The 25,803-nt window shown below is 45.0% G+C and overlaps 2 protein-coding genes across 7 annotated transcripts; both read right to left on the bottom strand.

The window, feature by feature from the left end:
- Positions 1-441: 441 nt before the first annotated feature.
- CASP2 (caspase 2) lies at positions 442-16,709 on the bottom strand. 5 transcript variants are annotated; one of them, XM_027574739.1, is made up of 11 exons: positions 16,549-16,709; positions 13,640-13,790; positions 13,163-13,351; positions 12,952-13,033; positions 12,267-12,361; positions 11,831-12,007; positions 6,725-6,853; positions 6,481-6,571; positions 3,072-3,221; positions 2,784-2,893; positions 442-2,648 (listed from the first exon to the last, which is right to left on the bottom strand). In XM_027574739.1, the coding sequence occupies exons 1-11, from the start codon at positions 16,620-16,622 to the stop codon at positions 2,517-2,519; spliced, it is 1,380 nt and encodes a 459-aa protein (XP_027430540.1). In that variant the 5' UTR covers positions 16,623-16,709; the 3' UTR covers positions 442-2,516. The 5 variants fall into 5 exon arrangements, with proteins under 5 accessions (XP_027430540.1, XP_027430541.1, XP_027430543.1 ...); XM_027574740.1 differs by having other exon boundaries at positions 13,184-13,351; XM_027574742.1 differs by lacking the exon at positions 2,784-2,893.
- An 856-nt stretch (positions 16,710-17,565) lies between these two features.
- Positions 17,566-19,206, bottom strand: TMEM139 (transmembrane protein 139). Of its 2 annotated transcripts, XR_003516408.1 has the most exons (3): positions 18,789-19,206; positions 18,044-18,568; positions 17,566-17,673 (listed from the first exon to the last, which is right to left on the bottom strand). XR_003516408.1 is itself a non-coding variant. In XM_027573586.2 (2 exons), exons 1-2 carry the CDS (start codon positions 19,109-19,111, stop codon positions 18,175-18,177), a joined length of 717 nt encoding a protein of 238 aa, XP_027429387.1. In that variant the 5' UTR covers positions 19,112-19,206; the 3' UTR covers positions 17,976-18,174. The 2 variants fall into 2 exon arrangements, 1 of the variants encoding a protein (XP_027429387.1); XM_027573586.2 differs by lacking the exon at positions 17,566-17,673 and having other exon boundaries at positions 17,976-18,568.
- Between the last annotated feature and the right edge of the window lie 6,597 nt (positions 19,207-25,803).

Genomic DNA, 25,803 nt, shown 5'->3' with positions numbered 1-25,803 from the left:
AGAGCCCACAGCTTAGACCTCTTTCACGCTGCTCTGAGTTCTCTTACAGTCCATGGCCACTCTAGAAAACCTTAAAACCAACTTGGGACCATGTAGATTCTATAATCCTCACCATCCTCCAATTCCAGCCCAATCTCTTTCTCCAGCCTCCATCCCCTCATTTACATAATCCAGAACCAACACTGCTTGCTAATGACTCTTAGATCTCCTGATTTGAGAAATCCCAGTATGCCAGCTCTATTTTGGGTAGTTGCCTGTGGCCATGACAGCTGAGATGGGCCCCCACCTTTATATGTAACAAAGATTATGGCAGCAAAGGAAGGGTGTTCAGCTCTGGGTACACCTTGGGAGGTGGTGAGGAATGCTGTAAGGGGCCAAGCAAGTGAGAATATGTGAGCTTCACAAGATTGTGTGTGGAAAAAGAGATGTCAGGCACACATCAGCAATAAATATGAGCATTTATTTGGCACCTGAAGGCAATATAAAATCCTGGCAGTGGGAAATGGAAAGGTTCTATCACCTAAATACTTCCGTATGATACTGACCCAAGGGCAGGACTCAGCAACAAGTCTCCAAACCCCCCAGCTCACAGAAAAAGTATTTATTGAGCACCTGAACTACTACAGGCTAAGCACTGTGCCAGGGACCATGGGAGATGCAGACGACGTTGTCTGACACACGACATCTGTCTTCATGAGCTAGTAGTTATCAGTGGATAGAACAAAACACACAGAAAAACCTAGAGTATAAATACTAAACTGCGTATATTGTTTAAGGGAAATTTTGTCCAGAAGTAGGATTCTAGCTAGGGTTGCTTTCTTCCTTCCTTCACCCAAAAACATTTACTGAAGACCTACCATGTGCCAGGCACTGGGTATATAGTGGTGAACAAAAGAGACAGAGACAAGGTTTCTATCCTCAGGGAGCTTACACCCTAGTAGGGGAAACAGAAATGAACAAGTGAGGCAAGCAAATACGTGATTATAAATCATGCTAAGTGCAATGAAGAAATTAAACAGGACGTAGTAATAAAGAAACATAGAAGATTATTTAGAGATAGAATGGCCTAGGAAGGCCTCCACAAGGCGGCATTTAAGCTAAAAGTTGTGAGGAACGGAGCTCAGTAGACCCCAGGAGAGTATCTGCGATGGTCCAGGGCAGGAAAGAGCTCAGAATGTTTGAGAAACTGAGGATGGCACCAGGGCAATCACTTAGAGGGAAATCAGCCTTTAATGAGGTTCAAGGGGAAGGTAAGTTAGGAGTCTGCACACTACTTCAGGTGTAACAGAAATCTTAGCAGGGGAGTGACATGATCAGATTTGTATTTAAAAACCCAAAACCAAAATCTGTCATACAGAGATTAGATTGGCGGGGGCAAGAATGGAAGAACAAGAGAAGTCCCTGAAGAACAGGAAAAGCACAATGTATGGCACAGACACAGCAGGCTTCAGGGGGACACAGCACATACAGTGACAGCCTCAGATGGAGACCTGGGAGAAGGGAAAACAGGCCATATAAAATCAAAAGGGGATTTAATACTGAAACAGAAAGCAGGAACAAGCTACTACCTGATATCCGTGAGCAGCCGAATGATCCAATTAAGTAGTATTTTAGACAGATTTGGTGGCAGCAGTAACCAGGATGAGATGAAGGTGAAAGGGGAGAAACAGGAAGTAGGGAGATAACTACTAGGATGTTTTTTTTTTTGGAAAAGGACATTTCAGAGGAAGCAAAAGATAAGGTGACAGGTTACAGCGTATGAGGAAGCATACCACTCTTATCTGCCTCTGCTAACACTCTCTCCTGAGGTTCCTCTCAGTAACCAAAGAGCGAGAGAGTAACTGATTAAGAAAACTCTGGAACTTCCCTGGGCAAGGATCAACGAGTTCCAGGGATAAGGTATCCAAGCTGTAACCTCTGAGAGGCCGGTTTCCTCGAGCCCAAAGGAGCCAACTGTGGAGCGGAGAACCTGGCCTTCCACTGGGTGGCCTTGTGGTCCCGACCACACCCACGGCAGCAGTGTGCCGCCAGTCCTGTTGGCCCTTTCGAGGCAAAATGGAAAACGTCTACGTTGAATCAGGACACCTTCCAAACTCTCAGTCTGGGATGAATGGGGTTGGAATATGAAAGAAAAAAAAAGACAGGAGATGGTCTCTGAAATGTCTTAGCTAACATAATAAAAGCAATTACCAAAGTGCTGTCTACCAAAGCCCTCGGGCCAGGAAGCAAACACAAGCGGCAGGGAAACCCGCATGCCCTCTCCCCATAAAGATGCTGTGTTCACAACATCATCGCCCAGGCTGCTCTGCTGTCGCAGCCTGTCAGGCCAGAGCCAGCTCTGCAGGGAGGGAGCCGCCACAGGAGGGACTGGCCTGTGGCCCGGCACGCCCAGGCGGAGGGGACAGGCGTGCTCCACAAGCCCCAAGGTTCCCAATCCCGGAGGGGGAAGAGAAACCGTGTGCCGGAAGAGGAGAGGCCCCATCAGGCCTCCACGCGGCAGGGCCATGGGGACGGCGTCACGTGGGAGGGTGGCCCGGGAACAGGTAGAGGTGGCGGCACAGGGTACTGCAGTACTCAGACATCTCCTTGCAGCGGTGGAACTCCGTGCCAGGGGCGTAGCCCTCACGCTCCTTGATGAGTGCGTTCACCTGCAAAGACAGAAACCCACGGTCCCCAGGCTGAGCCTCTGGGCGCAAGAGGCAGGCTGGAGAGATGATGACAGCCAGGGACAGGGTGGAGGAGGGCGGAACCCAAGCAGACGGAGCCCGAAGGAGGCGACTGACCTTCACGAGCATGTCAGCCACGTGCATGTCACAAGCCCTCTCAGAGAACACGTGGGTGAGGGCCTCAATGTACCAGGAACCCCGTTTGGTGTTCCGCATGGCAGCAGTGCCTGCAACAAGGACGGAGTCTCCCACAGTGTGAAGGTCACGGCACAGCTCACACGGCTGGACGACCCAAACTCGACTTCTACGGCACCCTGTACCCTCCCACTTCAGAGACCCCGGGGGGGGGGGGGGAGGGAAGGTGCGCGTCTCCACGTCTGACTTCCCTCTGGGAGCTCCGAATACCTCTGAGGCAGGCATAGCCACAGATCATGTCTGAGCACGTGGGCAGTCGGGTCTTCAGCAACTCCTCCCTGCTGGCGTCACTCTCCTCACACTCAGAGGATCCGGTGTGGTTCTTTCCATCTTGCTGGTCCACCCCACGGTCCGTTTCATCTGTAGCAAAGGCAGACAGAATGGACAGAGATGTTATTTCCTCCCGGGGCTCTTGGGCCTGCCACAGGCAAGCCGGAGTTCCCTGCCACCTGACTGGGAAGAGCCATTTCCAGCTGCTGCCTCCAAATCTCTGGCTGACGAATTAAAGGAAAAAAAAAAAAAATCATTACTCCCATTCCTGCCCAGCACGCAGCCATTATCAGGGAGACACCCAGAGGCCCGGCGCCATGCTCAGTCATCTGCACATACATGAGGTCTGAGCTTCATCCACTCTGCGCAAGATGGAAAGTGCCGATCAAACACTCCTTGTAAACAGAACTAAAAATCCTATGTCCATAATTTATTTGTTCAATTAGCAATAGACCTGGAAGTCACAGTGCTTTTTATGACAATACACAATTAAATACTGACAATTCAGTTTTGTATATAAATAAGAAAACCAAGTTAATAACCCAATAATATGATTACTACATGCATGCTATGTAAAAATCACCTCAAATCTATGTATCAATAAAAAAATTTTAAAAACCCTAAATGTGATCAGTTTCTAAGTCTCTGGTATTTTTAAGTTATTTACTCCTTATTAATTTCATAAGCCAAATTGTGGCAGGCATCGAAGTTTTAAGAGAAATTTGTAAAAGGAAAAACTTAAAAATTGGGATAATTTGACTTTTCTTCTATATGATTGAAAAAGAACATCATTAATCAATTTTAGCAGTTTTCAACATACCCTGACTACATGTCCAACCTCCTGACCCAGGCCTTACCTATGCCCAGATATATTTTTATCTGGATGTTGCAGTTTTATTTTGGAGGTGGGTGGGGATGCGGTCAGTAGGAAAAAGAGACAGGGAGGGCACACAGCCCAACAAACCAAAGATAAGAGAGCAAAGTCTTTTACAGTATTCCTGCTCCACGCAACACTCGAGAGAGCCCAAAAGGCAAGTGAAGCTCGAAGAACTATGGGGAAATGACCAAAATTCACTGATCCCCAAAAAAGTTACTGAGCAACTGCCATGTGCCAGGCACTATTTCACATTAAGCCTTAGGGATGTAAAGATTCCTGCCCTTATGGAGCTCACACTCCAGGCAACTGGGGAAGGGAGAGTAATTTTACAGACATCAGTTATATTAACGAAGTACAACAGAGGACAGGTGAGCTCAAATCTTCAAAGGTCATCTCTGGAAGGATTTAATTTTAAGAGAGAAGATTCAGATTACCCCAGAAAAGAGCAATTTCTCCTATCCAGATCTGATACTGTATATATATCTCTGAACATAGGAAGAGAAAATGATCATAAATGTCTTTATTTCATTTTATTTTGCCAGTAATACCTCCTGAAGGAAATAGGCCAAGCTAAATGTGTCCCTCAAGGAAAAGGAAACTTCTTTCTTGCCTTCATGTCTCAGATCTATTAATCAGTAAGTGTTATTGCTTCTTCCAGTAACACAATATCCCATCTGTTTTCTGTATGACTGCTACAGTTTTTGAGGAGATTAATTTTCATCCCTTCATTCAATATTTATTAAGTGCTACCATGTATCAGGCAGTGCCCTGGGCCTGGACATCCAGCTGGTGAATAAACACTAAGTTCCTGTCCTCACATACTCTTTCCTCGCTGCAGCTCCCCAGCCTGGTAATCGTCCTGGAAAAGAATCCATCACATTAATTTTTTGAGCTACCAACAGCTCCACACTATTATCTGCTAAAGTCCAAAATCTGTCTGACTAAAGGTTAGCTGGATGGACGGATGTACTGCCTGTAGCCAGCCTTATCTTAGTACACACCTAGATGCCACGCCTTTAAGTCGGCTCCCGGCGGACTTCTGGCCCAGCACAACATTCTGGGGGAGGGAAGGGGGTGTCCTTTAGTCCTGGTGTGTGTGTCATCTTGTACCCATTTCCTCTGAAAGGCCCTACATTTACTACTCCATACCTATGTAGATTTTATCCTTCTGGGTCCAAATTAAGCCTTACCACATTAAAATACTTACTACATGTCTTCAAACTAAGCCAGCTTAAAACAATCTATTCCCTACTGCTTACTCCTTCATATGTATGGCTTGTATCTCATTAATTTCTCCCTTGCTTGAGGCCTCTGAATTATTCTCAAGCTATTTCATGTATACTTGCTTTATCTTTCTAGTAATTGGTAGGCTCTTTCAAGAGACATATTTTCTTTTCCCCTTTTTTTTAGATAGCAGCAGTTTGAGAGACCACACATTTTCTTTTGCTTTTGTGATAGTATCCTAGTCATGTTGTAGGACCTTAATAAATTATATCCTTTGGTGATATTAGGAAGATATCAACAATGTTAACCATTTACATTTGTTGAACACACGAGAGGAAAAGACATTATTTGAATGTTAGGACAAAGTGACTTTAAACCAAACTACAAGCCCCTTGAGGGCACTGACCATAGTGTAACAGTCACAGCTGGCCTTTTCTGTGGATTGACTATGAGCCTACTGTGCTAAGCAAGCTCTTCGTATGTATTATTCCATTCAATTATCACAACCACCTTATGAAGTACGTCTGATCGCCACCTACATTTTATATGGAGGAAATTAAGGTGGAGGGACGTCAAGTAACTTCTCTAACTTGATATAACTAGTCAGTGGTTAGAGCTTTTAATTATTACTGCTTCCCTCTAGGAGAAGAAGTGTGTCCGCATGTCTTGGAGCCTAGTCTTGGCATCCTGGCTCTTAGAGGGTAAGAGACTGCATTCGAGAAAGAAGGCGGAAGCAGCTCAAGGATGAGTGAGAGCCAAAGCCTGGCTTGAGGCTTCTGCACTGCTGGCCTGCACGGTACACGGAGAAGCCGAGAAGGGGACAGATGAAAAGAGAAGAGGGAAAGAGGGATGGAGAAAGGAAAAGAGGAAGGGTACGAAGGGAGAGAGGAAGAAGAGACAGACAGAAGCTCCTTAACTGCACTGAGTGACAAAGACAAGCACACCGGAGTTAAGAGCACAGAAGTGAGAGTTCTCGGGAGAGAAGGCGAAAGCACCGGTAAGGAGTCCTGAGAGGAGGGTGTGGTGGTGCACAGAGCTGTCCAACCTGAGAGCCTTGGGCTGCCCAAGCCCCAGCACACCCCATGCATCGGGAGACACTTACAGAGCAAGAGAGGCCGTGGCAGCAGTGAACAGAAGGAGGTGCCCAAGGGATCCAATAGCACCTGAGAGGAGCAAACAGGAAAGTGAGAGCTGGTGGGAGGCTGCCCAGGAGCCACCACCCAGGTGCTGATCGGCCAGGGCACTCACCTCCACGGCAGGCCTGGATGAAGAACATTTTCGGCTTGTTCTGAAGGTTTGGGCAGCTGGCGTTGTCAAAGAGCCGAAAAACCTCTTGAAGCTGCCAGAAAGAAAGAAAAGAGGAGGGAGGTTAAGTAGACTGCAGGCCTTCGTGAGGCCTACATGTACCACAGCAGCCGTTACTGGAGAGACGGGCCAGCAGGAGGGGAGGGGGCCTAGCGTGAAGAGCTGTCAGCCACAAGGCGACACACACCTGAAGCAGTCTGCCATCCACACCATAGATGCCTCCCTCCACACCATGAGAGAGAAGCGCCACGATACAGGAGTCAGTGACACGGTGGGCAGGTAACTGGGCAAAATTCTGAAGTTTCTCTTGCATTTCCTAGAGAAAAAACACCTTTTAGTGTTGTTCACTGCAGTCTGCACCAACATAATCTTTCTTTGGTGTCTGAAACCCTAAGCCATTACAAGAAAAAATGTTTTCTGTATATTACTGTGGTCAATGAGAAGTCAGAGACCCTAGGAGAGGCCAAAAAAGCTACAGACTCATCAGAAAAATGCATGACTTCAGACACAGAATTCTGAATATAATTTCACAAAATCCAGACTCACTCTGTTAAGAACACTTGGACTAAACCAAATTACTAATAAAGCTAGTTCATGAGCTAGTTAACTTTATCCACTCCTCAATCATCAACCCGATCCTTTTTTCTAGAGCATATAAATGGCACAAAGGGGACCACCAACTGAGCTATGAATGAGTAAAATACCTTTCCAGCCATAAGGAAATAAACCGTTCTGACAAAGGGCAAATGGAATCATGATAATAGAGAATAATAGTACTTTCATGCTGTTTTCGGTCTGAGATTTTAAGTTCCCAGAGACATGATGGTATCTGCATAAAATGCTCCATTCACGGAAGAGCACACTGTCTGGAGAACTCTGCACAGGGCCATGGCTACATACATGGGCTACAGGATCAGACAGACCTAGGTTTGACCCCTGGGTTCACAAACTGGAACCAGTTATTAGGCCCTTCAAAGCTCTAATACTCGTTTTGTAAGAAGATAATTAAGAGTAAATTTTCTCCAACTTCATAAAGATTAAATGAAATACTACAGAGAAAGGATTTATAACGATGTCTGGCACATACTGCAAAATTCTGCCATTATGATAATGTGCATATCTAACAAGGAGTAGCAATGTTATTTTTTCAAAGAAACCTACTACTGGCCAATCTTGTAATCCAACTTAAGGATCTTCTCTATGGTGCACCAGGTTGCCATACACGAGTATCACTCTACCTTAAGCATTTGGCCCATCCAATGGAAGGTTATACAAAATAGTAAATAATCTGATACAAACTATTAAACCTACGTCTTCCTCTACAACCCAAGAAGTCTGAGTGGTCTCTCCTATTTGAGACCAGAAGAAAGAAAATAAGTTCATTTTACTATGAATTTTAGTGAACTCTAATGAGTGTAACGATAGCAAACCAGGCAGGACAGTTATAGCAGAGCTTTACTTAACAGTTACCAGGTGCAGCTCCCAATAAAAAGCACACTTGTGTAATACATTGCAGCGGTTCTGGAAACTTGCAAGAAACGCAGAGTTTTGGGTCCCAGCAAACTATGTTTTAATAAGCCCTCCAGGTGATTCCGACACGCTAAATTTGAGAACTACTGGTTTATTTGTTTGGAATACTTCTGTTTGCAGATAACTCAGAAAATTATATAGAAGACTTGAAAGTCTGTAACTGAACTGGAAATGAAGAAATTGGCTTTATTGAAAAGTATGTACGCTTTCTGGGCAAAGAGAAGCCAATCATGATATTGGATATCTTAAGGTAATAAAAAGATATCCAGAACTCATTTAGGTCAAGAATATATAATCTCAAAAGAATACAGAAGTATGAATGTTCTTCTGGAGTTGGCCATAATAGAATTTTTTTTTAAGATTTTACTTATTTATTCGAGAGAGAGAAAGAGCGGGGGGGGGTGGGGGGGTGGGGACACAGAGGAGCAGAGGGAGAGGAAAAGCAGACTTGCTGCTGAGCAGGAAGCTCAATGGACCTGAGGGATCATGGGGGGAAGCCTGAAAACCCTGGGATCATGACCTGAGCTGAAGGCAGACGCTTAACCAACTGAGCCACCCAGGCGCCCCTTTAATAGAATTTTAATCCAGAGTAGTTGATGTTAATTTTGCTGGAAGAAGGCAATAAAAATGTATATTTGGCATCTACTCATGAGCATTTTGAACTTAAGTGAGACTCTTAGGTCAGTAAATAGAGGACAACAAAGCCCAAAGTAAGAACACACACACTCAGTAATCAAATTTAATAGTACTAAACTGATAACTGGGCGTTAATTCATTTGGGGGAAATTTTTCCAAAAGTAGATAGCTTCAAATAGGATCTCTAGATTTATTTCTGATAAAATTACAGTACTTCTAAAAATAGCACGGTTTTTAACTCTTGCCTGGGTTTTTGGCTGGAGGTTGGGGGACACAAGGGAATAAACTATAAACCCTCTGAGATGATATGCAAAATTTTATGGCTAGCTGCATTTTCCAGGGATGACCCATAGAGCATCCTTACATTTTCAAGGCAGTCTGCGTCCCAGATGCAAGTTAAAAATCAATACCACATGGTAAAAGGAAATTTGCCACTTTAAAATGTATCTCCTTTCCTAATATATGATAAATTGTAATTCTAGAACTAATAACCTCAGGAGGGAGGCACGGTGACAGAAGACTTTGATGACAAAGAGAAAAACTGAAAACCTACATAAGCAGTGAGAATACCACTGGTGTACTGTCCAGCACCGTCAAGTGAAGAGGGTTATCTAAGACTGTACTACTTCAAATTTTTAAATGCAATTATTTCTAAAGTCAAAAGGTATAATGGGGGGAAAAAGGATCTTAATTTTTTTGGTTCTCTTTGCTCATCAAATAATCATATGATTAAAGAGTTGAGTCTCTGGAGAAGTCCTACCAGGAAGAAAGTACTCTGTGCAGATGCCCAAAGAACCAAATTATCATACCCATTGTAACTAACTACTTGGGATTTTTTAAAAAATTTTTATTGTTATGTTAATCCCCATACATTACATCATTAGTTTTTCAGGTAGTGTTCCACGATTCATTGTTTGTGCATAACCCTAGTGCTCCACGCAGAACGTGCCCTTCTTAATACCCATCACCAGGCTAACCCATCCCCCCACCCCCCTCCCCTCTAGAACTCTGGTTTTAACTGTATTGGAGAAGTTGATAGGCCACAGCTGGAAACTTGACTTTGCAACATCCTCCTTACATTTCTGACTCTCCAGAGCTGAGGACAAGGCTACACAGGGAGGGTTCTATTCCAAGGTTCAGTCCTATGCCTTTTGCTTTTGTTGCTCTACTCTCCTTCTCAAAGATCGCATAGTCTCATCCCTTAAAGTATTTCTCCTACACAGGTAATGCCCAAATTTACATTTTTGGCCCTGACTTCTCTGAGACCCTCAATTCCTTACTTAATTTTTCGACCTTCTTCCATTTGCAGTCATTCAACCACCTGATAGTACAATCATGCCATTATGTTATTTTCTACAAATATTCTTTCCCTCTTGGTCCACTATTCTGTCCAGGCTCCCAATATCTGGTATTGGCATTATATCAACTCCAAACTGGATTCCCTGCCACTGGTCTCTTACTTCATTCTTCTCAATGGTGCTTTGAATCATCACTGTGAATTTATCACCTTTCTGTTAAAAAAAAATTACTAATGGTTTTCTAAAACAAGGAAGTTCAAGGCCCTGGCATTCTGATCCCGTTATCTCCAATCTTATTTTTGGCACTCCTTTGCCCTACGCAGTTGGTTTACCCTAATGCCCGTAACATCACACACACATTCCCCCTCTCTCAGCTATTCTCCCTGTCTAGGGCCCCTTCACCACTCCTCTGTGCTTAGTGGCTTCTTTCAAGGCCAGCTCAAGTCTCACACCGTCCATTTACCCTTCCGACCAGATCTACCCAGGGGACTGTTTCTTTCTTTTAACTACTGTAGAAGACACTGTCTACTCCTGCTTGGTCCTTCAGAATATAAGGGGAAGTACTCCCATTTTTGCTGATGTCAAGACTCCTCATCTAACTGATGTCCTGTGAATTTCAGAATCACATTAAAAAAAAATTTATATAGAAAACATAGTCCCCCACCATTATAAAGTGCTCAAAATTAATTAATTTTTAAAGTAAGCTCTCCGTCCAGCGTGGGGCTTGAACTTACAACCCCAAGATCAAGAGTCACATGCTCTTACACAATCATTCTCACAGAAGATAGCTAAGATACAAAAATAAAGACCACAGACAATGCTGAGGACAAAACAGATTCCCTACCTTAACAAATCAAAGGGAATTTCCTAGAAACTTTGATTTTACCACTGACATTCCCAAAGGCAAGTTTAAGAAAGTGCTATTATTCTGGAATCAAAATGATTCCCGGGGATGGGGGAAATAGGTGATGGGGATTAAGGAGTCCACTTGTCATGGTGAGTACAGAGTAACATACAGAAGTGTTGAATTACCATATTGTATACATGAAACTGTTTTAACACTGTTTGTTAACTGGAATTAAAATTAAAACTTTAAAAAAAAAGAGGAAAGGGATGGAAATGGAAAAAAAAAAAGAATCAGTACCTACTTACCAATAGGCTATTATCAATTTCAACACAGAAATACCTAAAGGTAACTAAGTCAGCAGTATAGCTCAGTAATTGGGGTTAACAGGGAATAATAATAGATAATGAAAATGCTTTTGAGTTGCAGGAATCTAGCCTAGAAGTAATCGCCCCTAAGATCTTTCTTGTGGTCACAGAGCTGGTTAAGAGGAAGGAATTTCCCCATGTTAACTCATTAAGCTGCCACAGACGGTTCTAGCAAACTTCCATTTGCAAGAATGTCATCTGCCAAAGTAATCTTTTGAACAATAACTGGACTTGTAAGCAACAATATCAAATCAAGACGTAAATGTCCTGGGTCGCCCTGGCTTATAGATATCTTTCCTGATTGGCTGGCTGAATCTCAGAGTCTCCTCACATCCTGAGTGACTGGGAATCAAGTCTCTGAATATATAAGAGTAACAACCCGACCTGGGACTGGTATTACTCAAGGAGAGCACACTGACCCTGAGAAGTTAACAGTGAAGCAGCTGGTTGGCCCTAATTTTTTTTTTTTTTTTTTTTTACTAGATTGCAAGGTGAGACATAGAACAGGATGAGTAAAAAGGTAAGGAGGAGAAAGTAACCTATCCAGTGGGCAGAAGAGCAGAGGATGTGCCTGGCCCCAGTGTTGCCCAGCTCTCCCCTGTACACATTAGATGTACCTGTGCAGTCTGGTCAAGTAGAACATGGACTTTGTAGCCCAAGAGCTTGAAGAGGGTGACCAGAGTGCTGTGGTCCACATCCCCTCCAGAGCGAAATTCCAGGTCTTTCTCTCCAGTGAAGTGCACATTGCTCAGCACCAGTGCCAAGCCACGAGGCCGAGACTGCAACCGATAGGCCTGGCGGGAAGGGGGAGCCAATTAGAGCTTCTTATGGACAGAAACTGTTTCCCCAACTGAACGAGACATTGCAAGAAAACAAAGCCATCATATTCTTGCTCACCCCACCGTCAATATAGAGAAATGCCCAGAGAAGATAACCAATCAGTACTGACTTTCTGACCAACAAAACAAGGAGATATATATGTGAACTAAATTCAGGTGCCCAGGAAGGGTGTCTCATTTCCCAACTTTTCCTCTTGCATTCTGTAGGACTCACCAGCTGGTGGTGTGTTTGATAAAACTCGGGAGTGCAAGGCTTCACCTGAAGGCATGGAGGACCATCTCCGTTGTCTAGGGAGTGTTCCACAGTATCTATGGCATAGAGAGCCCAAAAACTAGTGTACAATCTATGTGTCAATCCCAGTACTTCATTATAACCTAAGGCACCCTGTTGAACTGCGGTTTTAATAATTAATGGTTTTGCTCACTCCCCTATATTAGAAGATCCATGAGGCCAGAGACCCTGTCTGCTTTTGCTCACCACTGGATCCTCTGCACTTAGCCCACACAGAGTAGTGCTTAACCCCACTGAATGACTGGATGGGATATCTGATAAAAGCCTTGTTCTAATCACTAGGCTACTCAAGTCAGCAGGCTAGTGGCCTACAATGTAGTCTCTTCTCATCCTAAAATAACAGCTTTAAGGAGCCAGGCCAGTCATGTGGAGGAATTTCCTACCTGTACCAGTTGCTCTAAGGACTAATTGCCATAAAAAAATCATCTGTGACGGAAGGGAAGCAGGCCCAATCAATACCCCATCTAAACTCTCCGGCTAGTCCCTAACAAATTCACCAAGGAGACTGTTCCCAGTATGAATGAAAACAGGTATTGTGCTAGGGCAAAGTCAGATGCCAATCAAGAAAAAGTCAATCTGTGGGATGTGTTATCCCATCAATTCTCACCTGGAGACAGGCGGAGCTGCTTGTGAGGGGGACAGGACTCACACATCGGGAAGGGGAGACTCAAGTCGTAGTCACAGCTCAACTGTAAGAAATCAGGACCCACCACGCCAGGCCTTAGGGAGATGGTCCAGTGTGAACAAAACCATAATCTAGTCTCCCCCACCCTATCTCAAAAATTCCTTTCCCACCAAACTAACCCTTCTCAACACACCACATGTCTAGGGCTCCATACCGGTGGGAGTGCATGCGGAAGACCAGAGAGGGTTGTGAGCAACAGATCCTCCAGGTGACCCTGCTTGGTCTCCCTCAGGGCCACACAGAAGGCATCAAAAGCCTGGGGACCCCTCTTGGGCAGCAAGTTGAGAAGTTCCACATTTTGGCTGAAACTGCCCACTTTGGCCTAAGATAAAAGAATACAACATGAAATCATATTTACTTATTCAGCTCTAATTCTGTTTCACCAGATGACCTTCTAGTTATCTCAAGAATCCTTTTATAGGAAAAATATATGATTGGGGGAAGTCTTTCCTATTATTCTTAAATTATGTATGTTTTCTGTTAAGGGCTTTAGGGTAGAAGGGCATTTTCATTTCCTTAGTAAGGTTCTACATGTAGAACCTCATCATGTTCTGTTCCTACTCCTATGACCAATGTACTGACTTGGCGTTTCTCTTTTGCTTCCCAATACCTGAATGTGCTCTCTCATTTCCAAGGTGATGATGTCCTTCTCCAGGAGGTGCTCTAACAGTTCACTCAGCAACAGCTGTTTGGCTAGCACCACTCGGTTCTTTTTCAGTGCTTCCTGATGGTCGGGATGCATGCCACACACTCCCAATATCCTACAGATAAAAGGCAGAGAGGGAAAAGCTGTCAAGTACAAGATTTGGCACAGAAGAGTGGAGTGGAAGAGGTGTGAGCAGGAAGAACAAAAAGAATGGGACTTACAAGAACCAATATTAGGCATAGCTGGTTAAAATCAAAGTAGTATTAAGCAGTAACACACTAATCATAAGGAAATAATGTATAATTTTTTATGGCGTACATTCCACCGAGACCATCTTCTGAGATGAATAGTCTGTCCAGGGGAGGGAAGTACCTACCTTGACAAAAATAATAGACACGAAGGAAGGAATACTCATCTGACAGACCAATTTCAATTAAGAGATTATTCCAGAAAACCTTTCACATTATTTATCTAGGCTGCTAAAAATAATATGAGTTAAGATGATCCTGGGTGAGGAAGAAAATAATTTGATACAATGGCAAAAGCTCAAGCCAATGGCTGGCTTTAATAGGAAAAAATGAGACAGGCCGACACACACACATTACTCTCTAGTCCACTTCTACCAATTATACCTGTGGTCTTCAAAACTTTAGTTCCTATGACAAAATGACACTAGAAATAATCAGAATCCTGTAAAAATTAAGAACTGAGTAAGTAGCAAGTATGACAGAAAGAGTAGATAAATGACAAACACAATCAACATAACTTGAGATCACTTGAAAGAGTTAAAGCATAAAGGCTAAATTGTTTTGGTAATTTATTAGGGATGTCTTTATTTCAAGGATTCTTTGGTTTTGTTATTGGTTTGCAAAGAGATCAGCTTCTGTTTATGAATTTTAAAAATCCCATGTCCAGCAAATATCATCTCTGTGCCTAGTTTATATAAATGCAGAGCTCCTCAGCTTAGTCAGTTTCCAAAAACATGACAACAATAAGGGCCTGATGGCAGTGAGAAAGGGATGAGGTAACAGCTTCAGTTTATAACTTAAAAACTACAGGGGTGCCTGGGTGGCTCAGGTCATGATCAGGGGGTCCTGGGATCGAGCCCCGCATCAGGCTCCCCCGCTCAGTGGGAAGCCTGCTTCTCCCTCTCCCACTCCTCCTGCTTGTGTTCCCTCTCTTGCTGTGTCTCTGTCAAATAAATAAATAAATAAAATCTTAAAAAAAAAAAAAAAAGACTATTTAAAAATGCATACTGATTTCAAAGATGTTAAAATGTGTGTGTGTGTGTGTGTGTGTGTGTGTGTGTGTAGGGGGGTAATGGGCATCTTAACACCATGCATTTACAGGATGTACTTGGCTTAACTCTAGGTTACAGGTTTATAGAGGAGTGAAAGGCAGAGTCCTGAAATTGCTGAAAGAGATCCAAGAAGATGGCATGTGGGACCCTGAGGCAAAGAAAGCTGTAAAACATTCCCAAGGCTTGAAGCAGCCAACCAGGGTTAAATTTGGGATTTGGGACAGTGATGTCTGAAACTCCATTTTAACTTCAGGTTTCTGTTCTCTAGAAATACTCCTGTGACCCCAAACTTTCAGTAGAAACCTGCTACAATACAACTAGAGAAATCAAAAAACCCATTTAAGAATCACCTTAGAAAACACCAAAGCAGTAACAATGATGGCATATAGGAAACTGGTAAAAATGTTATTAGACCAACAGCAAGACATCACAGCTGAATGCTGGATACGTATCATTGGTGGGGCAGGTTTACTCAAGTTTCTTCTCTTAATTTATCAGTAGCGTTTTCTCCTTAAAACTTTCTCCTCCCTTGGTTTCCTACTATTCTCTCCAGTTCCTCTCTCTGCCTACAATGTTCCTTTCCTTTACAAGATCTTTAACCTGCCCTTAAACGTTGACATTCCATTAGGCAGCCCCTCAAAGAGCCTCTCCCTATTTAATCTCATCCATACACACGATTTACTAATTCACTCCTGGTTCTTGACTCTTTCAAGTTCTAGACTTAAATTTTCAGTCAGTAACTCATTAGGTTTCATCTGAGGCATTATCCATTCTCCACACCTGCTCCTTCCTGTATTCCACTTTAGGGTGAAAATCTCAAATAGGAACTTTTCCCAAAATAACCATGATCACCTAGAACTTCAGGAACAGCTGGAAGGGGAGGAAGGAGAGGAGAAAAGGACACAAAGGGAATTCTTAAGTCTTGATTCTGTCTTTCTGCGGGTTCTGGCTCCAAAGTCCTAAATTGACCTTCTGGGTCTAGACCACGAGGCATTAAGATGTTACCCTGGGTGATGCTTGCCATGAAGTCATATAACGGGGGCAGAGACGGAGACACACTCGGGAGTCTCGGAACCACCTTGTCCTTTCAAAGTACTCAAACCCCAAGGCCTGTGTCGACTGCTTTGAAAACCTGATCATTACACCCAAAGCAATACGTGTCGTGATATAGCCAATCCAAGTCAAATGCACATCAGGCAGTATCTCGGGGTTTGCAAGTCTCGTCCGTTTTATTAAGGGGACAAAGTAAAGTTCCTCATAAAAGAATAAGGGGAAGGAAAGGATGGAGAATCTTTAAGAGAAGCCGAGATCTGGCAGGACTGGAGAGCTCCTTCTGTTCAGAGCCCCCTTGGGTTGGACAAAGCAAATTGGGGCGGTCGGCTCGCGAGGAACAAGGCCGACAGGAGGCCGCCGCACGCGCGCCCCTCGGGGGCTCAGCCCGGCCTCCCACCCTTGGCTGCAAGGGCGGTCACGGCTGCTTCCAGGGACTCCGAGGGCTGGGGACGCCAGGGCCATGACCCGCATTCCCCTCCCTGGGCCTCACGAAGGACCTCTGCGACCCCCTTTCACTTACCTGCGCCCTCTGTCAGCGGCCATTGGCGCCTTTCGCTGCAGGGCAGGCCGAGAGCCCGCGCTCGGCGCCGCCATTTACCGCTTTTCCCGGGCTGTGCGCGAACCGCCCACAATCCAAACAAACCGAAAGCCCTCCCGCCCTCTGCATCCCTACCCCGTCCGCCAGCGCACGACGCGCCTGCGCGCTACTCCTCCTAGCTCCACCCCTACGCGAGGCCTGCCCCGCCCCTGCCGTCGCCGGTGCGCGCGCAGGCACAGAGCCCTCGCGCTGGATGTGCCGTCCAATGGGGTGAGAGAGCGCACTTGGCGGAAAGGGAAGGGGCGGGGGGAAGCGTGGAGCCGCTTCGTCCTACGCGGGAATCCGATTGGTCGTTGGTTCCCGCGGAAATCACGGCTCGCTCTCCGGCACCTCCCACCCTGCCTCACCCGCCTATTGGAAGCACTCTACGAAGACCGGTTTGGCCGGACTTTTGACTTTATTGAACTATTGGGGCCAGGGTAAGGATGAGATGGAGAGCACTGGGAGGCGTTAGATACCGCACAGTGGATGAATGCCTAAGTGGGGGGCACACCCCTGAGGAGGGTGGGTCATTGATGGTTGGACCGCTCCCAGTGGCTAAAACCTGCGTCACAGCCACAGCACGATTCCAGAAAATCTGGTGTTCTGTTGGGATCCGAGGAAGCCGGACCAGGGGACTGGGGTAAAACCCTGTGGTCAGAGCGCAGGGGTGACACCGTGCGGGTGGCTCCAGCGCTTCATAGGTGATTCAAGAGGGAGCCTTAGATACTCCGCCACCCCTCGCCAAGCTCCTGTTTTATCCTTTCTGGCCCTCATCCACCCGTCTCAAAATCGGAACCCCTCCCCCTGGGGCAGTTTACTCCACTACTTCCCGCTAGGAAGCACTAGAGACTGCTCTTCAGCCCCTGGGCAGAAACTGCTCCCTACCTGGAGCACGGGCTGTCGCAGCTTTGATTAGTTTTGCTTATCCAGGAGGCTGGGCACACTCTTGGTCAAACTCAGCCCACACTGTCTGCAGACACAACTATTCCACCATTCTGTCTATAGGAAGTCTCCCACCTCTGTCCAGCAGTTGTCCAATAGGGATTGAGAGATTTTGTGGAGGACCTTGTAATTGAAAATACAATAGGATTTGGGATCAGAAGAGTACAGTTAAAATCATTTTTATGCTGTTTACTAGGAGTGTGCCCCTGTGCAAATTCTCAAACTTCACTGTCCCTTGGAATCCTCATTTTTCAAACGAGGGTAGTAACATCTCACATGGCTGGGAAGCCTAACTGAGCCGGTAGACAGAAACACCCAGAACAGAAACAACATAGCTGTCACTCAGATGTTTCTTTTCTTCCTTCTCCAGATTCTCTGGATCACTCCTCTCACCCTCCATCTAACTCTGGAAATACCGGCTATGGGGTAGGTTACTGAATGTTACCTGAAGACTCAAATTGTGCCACATACATCTCAGCTGGAAAAGGCTTACCATAGCCTGACTCCCCTCTGTGTTCAGTTCCCCATGCAGAAACACAGTTCCTGACACAGCAGGCACGGGGAACTGTTGGTCAAATGCATGAATGGGTCTGGTGCAGAGATGATATATCGTGGTAAAGTCTTTTAGGGGGGCGTCCCGTTGTTTTCAGAGAAAACATCATCATCAGGTTGACCAAAGCTGACATCATAGGCAGGAGGTGGAGTAAGAGGCTCCAATTTGGGGGGCACCCCCAAGCTCTGCAGATCAGGAGCAGTGGACATGACCCGGGATCCCCGAAGCCGAAGGCTGACTGGATCTCTTCCAGAGTTTTGTGGGGTCATAGATCCCTCTGAGCCCACTCGCCTTTCTAATCGGGCTCTATTGGGGCCGTCTGGATTGCTAGGTTGTCCTTCCTCAAGTTCTGGGGGGATTACAACACTGCTGTAGGGGGGTGGCTGATCCAACAGCTGGGGGCGGCATTGTGATTCCAACACCACAGCCTCTTCGTAGGTTGGCACCTCAAAGGCTTCATTGTCACTGAGGGAGAAGAAATAAGGTTACTGGTGGCCTCCTGAAAGGAGTCCTTTTTCCCTTTACTGTCATCTATTGGCAAAAGACCCACCCACACCTGACCCCACCCACCACCTCAAAGATACCAGTAACAGGAAAGCAGAGCTGTATGTCTGAGAGACTAGAGGGACACAGGGCAAAAGGGTCCATCGTATATTCCTAGAATTCTGTCCACCCCTTGACTCACCGTGCATTGCCTGAGGCCCCTGGGCTCTCCGTCTGCATTGATCGGAACCCCCATTCCAGAGAACAGGCCAGGAGGCAAACAAACAAAAAGAAGCCACCCAAGGCGAGAAAGAAATAAGCAACAGGGGCGATGTCCGGCCGTATGCCCAGTAAAGCCAGCCCCAGGAGGAAGGAGGTGCAGCACAGGAAGAGAAGCGGCTTCTCCAGTCTCCCCCACAACTGGGTTGGCACCATGGCCCCTCCCCAGGCTCCTGCAAAAAGACACACAGGTGTGTCTAAACCAGCAATTGGCGTCCCGTCTGGGTCAGATTCCAAAGTAGCCATATTAGACACCTTTAGGTTTTAGGTTCTTCAGTCTCGAATCAAATGGCTCAAATATATGATCTTCAGAGTTCCATTCAGCTTTGTAATTTTCTCTATGATCACAGTGCTGTCCCAAGATATCAGTATGTGTGGAGTAGCCAGGAAATAAAAGTCCAGGAGCCTTCATGCGACTTACTGTGTCATGGCCCTGCCTTCCCTCCTTCTTCCTTCTTTTCTGCAGTCTCTCTTCCAGCTCTATCTTTCTACACCATCCAAGACTCAGTCTTGGCTGGCCCTGCCTGGGGCCTCCGTGCTCACCAGCATCTGTGGAATCCAGGTGATGAGGCAGGCCCTGGCTTTTCTCTATAATTGCTCTGCATTGGACCTCCACCCTACCTGCCCCCATCTCCCCAGTTAGACCCTGTTGGGGAGGGAAGCTGGGGAGGAAAACCCCATCTTTCCATTTCCTCCACTCAGCCCATGCTCTGGTTGGGGGGAGAAAGTGCCCATGCATGCAACAAAGGGACACAACTATGTGAGAATCTTACAAGGCCTAGGGCAATGGACAGAGGCCCAGATAACTCCTGATCTCTCCCTGTCTGCCAGGGTATCCCATCCTCTACCGGCCTTAACTCAGTAAGCTCAGATTTCAAGTTTTCTGTCTGTAGTCACCGCAAGGGCTAGGAAGCTGGTGGGGGGAAGCCTTCTTTTCCCTCTCCAACACGGCTGCCACGCCTAGGCAGCAGCGCCCCAAAACCAACCCATTAGTTGTTCCCTGAACTCTGCATAGCAAGAAGCCACAGACTCTAGGTAGGGACCAGACCCCCTGCTTGAACCCTAACCCCAATCCCATGGCCCTCCTGCCCTTCTCACCGGTGTGAGGAATTCCTCTCTCACCTGTCTGGACCGACTCGGCAGAAAGTAGGTTGTAGGGGAGCGGAAGGTGGGCGGGTGGAGCCCAGTGGCTCCACCCACTTGTCTGTTCCAATCCCTCAGTTCCTGCGCAGGCTTCCTCCTCCCCTTTCTGCTTACCGAGTGGTGCTATTGCCCCACCTTGATTTTTTTTGGTTTTTACACCACCCACCCCCTACAGTGCCTTAATGAGAGTGCTCCTGCGCCCCCGCCCCACCCCAATGATCTTTGTACTTAGGACCAGAGTTATATTCGGTTTCCTCTTCTCTTCTCAATGCGTACTGTTTTCTGAGTAGTTTGTCTTCTGTTGAGGTAATATATTTTATGCTTGGAGCAGAGGCCACGGTTTATTTACTCTCTAGATCACATAGTGCTTTGCAGGATTTGCTGTGGCATGGAATGGCGGGTCGTGCTTCAGCTGCCAAAGTACCATTTCTTTGAACTTGTTTTTTGCAGACCTGTAAGACGTTTTGGTGTATGGTTCTTGGCCCAGTTAACTCTTATTCTTCAAAGTCACGTCCAAGGTGATGCCTGCTCTGGAGGCTGTCTCCACAGTGTATCCACAGCATTCCTTCCTACCCCTGTTCAAGCCTTTAGGTGTTTCTATAGTAATTTTCTATTTACATACCTTTTTTCCACCTTGAGCTTTTCAAAGTGAGTGATTAGTTTCAATAAATTCTGAATCCCTGCAGTTGACATGGTTCCTGACACAAGGTAGATGCTCACTAAACATAGCTGAATGCTCTCATTAGAAGGCTACCATCTTGCCTGGCCTCACCACACACTGGAGATCCAGGACCCGCTCTTATTTTTCTTTTTCTTTTTAAGTTTTTATTTATTTATTTGAGAGAGAGCATGAGCAGGGGGGAGGGGCAGGAAAAGCAGGCACCCGACTGAGCAGGGAGCCCCACATGGGGCTTGATCCCAGAACCCTGGGATCATGACCAGAGCCAAAGGCAGACACTTGACTGAGCCACCCAGGTGCCCCTATGACCACTCTTTTCTTTTTCTTTAAGAGTTTATTTATTTATTTGACACAGAGAGAGTACAAGCAGGGGGAGCAGCAGGCCTAGGGAGAGGGAGAAGCAGATTCCCCACTGAGCCGGATGTGGGGTTCGATCCTGGGATCATGACCTGAGCCCACGGCAGATGCTTAACCAACCCAGCCACCCAGGCGCCCCTATGACCACTTCTTTAAGGGGAATCCTGGTAATAAGTCTAGGTGAGGCAGGTGTTGGGAGGTGTAGAGGATGGAGGCATACTTTACTCTTGAGACACAGAGAAGGCTACAAGGCTGGGTTCCAGGCCTTCAGAGTGTTACCATTGGACAAACCAAGGGGAGTAGGAGATAATGGGGCACAAATATAATCCCAAGGACAGTCGTGGGGCACAGCCAGGGCTGCTGTATCAGAGGATGTGTGGAGTGTGTGTGTGTATGTGTGAGAGAGACAGAGTGGGAGAGGAGAGAGGAAGGGAGGGAGGGCAAGAAGGATGGGGGCCTGGAGTGGAATGCAGGTGTGCATAGTGGTGGAATGTCAATGCTGATTCTCTGACCAGATAGAGGAGGGGGAGGAGATGTAACAGGAAGGCTGTGGTAGTCCAAATGAGCTGTGTCTCTATACGAAGTGGGAATGGAGAGTAGGGGGAGAGCTGGTTGTTGTTTTGTTTACATGAATTTCCATACTGTTTATCGCATATAAGGAAAGTATAACTGGGGTCAGAAGGATTTGCATCTGGGGCACCTGGCTGGTTCAGCTGATAGAGCAGGCAACTCTTGATCTCAGGGTCTTGGGATCGAGCCCCACGACGGGCTCCCTGCTCGGCTGATGCTTAACAACTGAGCCACTCAGGCGCCCCTGGAGAATGAGATCTTTGTAGCATAAAGGCTCTTGGTTGCCAGAAGGAGCCTACACTAGAAAGACTTGCTAGTTAAGAACCAGTTCCAAGTCAGGAAGGTTGGACTGCTGGCTGGCTGTGCCTTTAATATATTCTCTATCACAATAATTTTAAATAGATTTTCTAAAAATTCCATTTTTATACTTTTACTCTTTATTTGAGGGGGCGGGCAGAGGGATAGAGAATCTTTAAGCAGACTCCCCGCTGAGCATGGAGCCCGATGCAGGGACTTAATCTTAAGACCCTGAGATCATGACCTGAGCTGAAATCAAGAGTTGGCTGTTTAACCCACTGAGCCACCCAGGTGCCCCTAAAAATTCCACTTGTTAAATATAAAATCTTGCAAAATATTTAAAGGTCATAAAGAAAAAAAATCATCCACAATCTCCTTATCCTAACATGGCCATTTAAAATTTCTACACATTTCCTCTAGTCTGTTCACACACTGGTTGAAATGATCTCTGGTTGAAATCAGAGGACTCACGGGTCGCCTGGGTGGCTCAGTCGTTAAGCGTCTGCCTTTGGCTCAGGTCATGGTCCCAGGGTCCTGGGATCGAGCCCCACATCGGGCTCCCTGCTCAGCCAGGAGCCTGCTTCTCCCTCTCCCTCCCCCCTGCTTGTGTTCCCTCTCTAGCTGTCTCTCTCTGTGTGTCAAGTAAATAAATAAAAAATCTTAAAAAAAAAAAATCTACATTTAAAAAAAAAAGAAATCGGAGTACTCACCATTTTGTATTTTTAAAAAAATTTAAACATTGTATCATATATAATTGATCTTTTGATACAGTCTTTGTTGTGGTAATTTTTAACAGCCACATAATATTTTATTGAATGGATTACCATAATTTAACATGCCTTTATGTTATGTTACTTGGTAGCATTGAGTTTATTTTATTCAATTTTTTTTTTTTTTTTTTTTTGTCCTCAAATGTTTCAAGAGACAGAAAGTAGATTAGTGGTTGCCAGAGGCTGGAGAGAGGGAAGAAATGGGGAGTAACTGCTAATGGATTTCTTTTAGGGGTAATGAAAACGTTTAAAAATTAGTAGTGATATGGGGCATCTGGGTAGTTCAATCAGTGAAGCATCCGATTCTTTTTTTTTTTTAAAGATTTTATTTGTTTATTTGAGAGAGAGAGAATGAGAGATAGAGAGCACAAGAGGGAAGAGGGTCAGAGGGAGAAGCAGACTCCCTGCTGAGCAGGGAGCCCAGTGTGGGACTCGATCCCGTGACTCCAGGATCATGACCTGAGCCGAAGGCAGTTGCTTAACCAACTGAGCCACCCAGGCGCCCAGAAGGATCTGATTCTTGTTTCAGCTCAGGTCATGATCTTGGGGTTATGGGATGGAGCCCCTTGTGGGGCTCTGTGTGTAGCCTGCTTGGGATTCTCTTTCTCCCTCTCTCTGCCCATCCCCAAAATAAATAAATCTTAAAAAAAAAATAGTAGTGATGCTTGCACAACTCTGATATGCTATAAAAGACCCACTGAATTTTACACTTTATAAGGGTGAATTATGCTTCCATAAAGCCTTTTTAAAAATGATGCTAAATGAAACTCTTCTTACGTGTAGTTTTACCTTCTTTTTGGATTATTTCCTCCCATTAAATTCCAAGAAATGTCATCGAGACAAGCAACGTGAAAGAAAGATTTTGTTTCCTTGAATACATATGGCCAAACTTCTTCCCCAAGGTTTTACTCTCCTTTTTCATCAACTTAGTATCCTTAGCAAAATATAGATGCTAAAGATACTATTGGTCATTCTGCTTTCTACTTGCCTGCCCCTACAAACCACCGTGTTAGGGGTTGGATTACTGCCCTAGGCGGGCCCACTATGCCCACCTCATTTTGGGAGGGGATAGTGAAGGGAGGGAAGTGGGAGGTTGGTGGGGAGGGGGAAGCAGAGATAATCGGCAGACTTCCTGTGAAGGGTAGTTGATGTCTACCACCGTGCACTTCTCTACGCCTCCATATTCTTGTGATTTTGTGTTTCTGAATCTGAGTCTGCTTTATACTTGTAGCCAACATGTATGGAGTGTTTTATGTACTGCTCACTGTGCTAAATGCTTTATACAAATTAAGTAATTTAAAATGTAATAAGAGGTAGTTGCTGTTATTATGTTCATTTTACAGGTGAGATCAGAAACTTGAGGAAAATGTATAGCTAATCAAGGGTGGGGCCGAGATTTGAACCTGTAGTTCCAGTCAAGAAACCTGGCTCTTAAACACTATGTCATCTGACTCTAAACACTCTTTTTGGCTGATTTAATAATGATAATTTAATAAAACACCTATGACATTCTAAAATCATAACTCTGGGGTCTCTCCTGGAGGAGTGGTTAGATGTTATTTCCCCACTGTTTGGCATCTTAAAATGCTGACCATCAGAGAGCAAAGGCAGCAAAAGAGATTATCAGAAGATTAAATAAAATTATCACTATGTAAGGCAAGAATGGGAAATTAGGATTGCAGGCCCTGTATCAGGATGTTTATCTTTTATGAGCTAATTAAGACTGATTACAAAAGTTAAGACTTTTACTTGAATAGCTCTAGACTAAGCCCAATGTGCAGGTGACTTTTTAAAAAAAGAATGTAGGTAAGAATATGTGTGTATGTTTGTGTGTGTGTAGAAACAAATTGGCCCAATCTCCTTTGATCCTTGACAATCGTGTGGCTAAGTCTGATTATCATTTTCATGTTACGGAGGAGGAAACCAGCTCAGAGAAAGTACACAATTTATTTAGTTAGAATCAGACTCAGAATCTTGCCCTTTTAACTCAGTTGAGAGTGTTTCTCTTTGTGTTCGTTGCCTTACCCACAGCTCTTTCACATGTGTAGGGAAGGTGGATAAATGATTTAATATGAAGTATATCAGCATCATGGATATTTCTGGGATGGAAATGCTTCCCATAAATGGTGAATTCTCAAGTACATAAGAATAAATACACATTCTCACTCTCATCAGCTAGTTGTAATACTGCACAAAGCTCACTGGGAATGTACCGAGTGAATATGAGGTATAGGTTGTCCCTCCAGCTCAGCTATTCAGCACCAAGCCACAAAAAGTGATTCTTGAATTTGAGAAGTTGAGTGTGGTTGTTGCCCAGGGCCAAAAAAAGCATTGTGTTTATGAGATGTCTGCCGATAGCGGCAGAGGAGTTCCACATGAGTATGTCCCTAAATAAGAGAAAACAGAGTGGTTGTGGTTAAGCACATATTTTAAGAGATGTGAAGACCAGGTTTCAAATCTCCTTCCTACCACTTACTTGCTGTGTGACCTTCTGTAAGCTATTTCATCTTTCCGCATGCATGAAAGTAAATGGAGTTAAATATTAGTTAACTTTTTCTTTTAAAATAAAAATTGTCTACAGTGAAATGCACGGATTTTCAGTGGACCACTCCATAAGTTTTGATAAAGACTTAACACTTGTGTAACTCAAACTCCAATCAAGATATGAAGCATTACTATCATCCAGAAAGTTCCCTCATGCCCCCTCCCTGTCAACCCCATAGGCAACTATTGTTTTGGTTTCTTTCCATCTATTATACTCTTGAGAATGGTTTCTATTTTATGGAACAACAATTTATTTATTTAATGATAACCACTGATAACCATTTGGTTATCCAACTAAAAACCATTTCGTTTGTTCCCATGATTTTGCAATTCCTACATTTCTATACATGTTTTTATTCATATGCATAAATCAGAAAAATTCCTGAAAGTGAAGTTTTTGTAGAGATTGCCATTTGCTCTCAAAGGAGTATAAAAATTCACTCTCCTGCTCACATTGCAGGAATATCTGTTTGCCCACACCCTGATCAACAGTGAATTATGACTTGGATTCAATAAACTTTTACTTTTCACTTGCTACACAGGATGCTCCACGGTGTATTCAGTAATCTAATAGGAAT

The sequence above is a fragment of the Zalophus californianus genome, chromosome 12 (assembly GCF_009762305.2).
Source record: "Zalophus californianus isolate mZalCal1 chromosome 12, mZalCal1.pri.v2, whole genome shotgun sequence".
In the NCBI taxonomy this organism is placed as follows: domain Eukaryota; kingdom Metazoa; phylum Chordata; class Mammalia; order Carnivora; family Otariidae; genus Zalophus; species Zalophus californianus.
This window is presented reverse-complemented; position numbering and strand designations above follow the sequence as displayed.

Coding starts and splice junctions, on each gene's coding strand:
- TMEM139 (XM_027573586.2), bottom strand. CDS start 19,111: ATGGCTACTTTGGAATCTGACCCAGACGGGACGCCAATTGCTGGTTTA. Junction 18,569..18,788: donor GGGGCCTCAGGCAATGCACG/GTGAGTCAAGGG, acceptor CTTCTCCCTCAG/TGACAATGAAGCCTTTGAGG.
- CASP2 (XM_027574739.1), bottom strand. CDS start 16,622: ATGGCGGCGCCGAGCGCGGGCTCTCGGCCTGCCCTGCAGCGAAAGGCG. Junction 13,352..13,639: donor AAATGAGAGAGCACATTCAG/GTATTGGGAAGC, acceptor CTTTTATCTTAG/GCCAAAGTGGGCAGTTTCAG. Junction 3,222..6,480: donor CATCCAGGCCTGCCGTGGAG/GTGAGTGCCCTG, acceptor CCTTTGCTACAG/ATGAAACGGACCGTGGGGTG.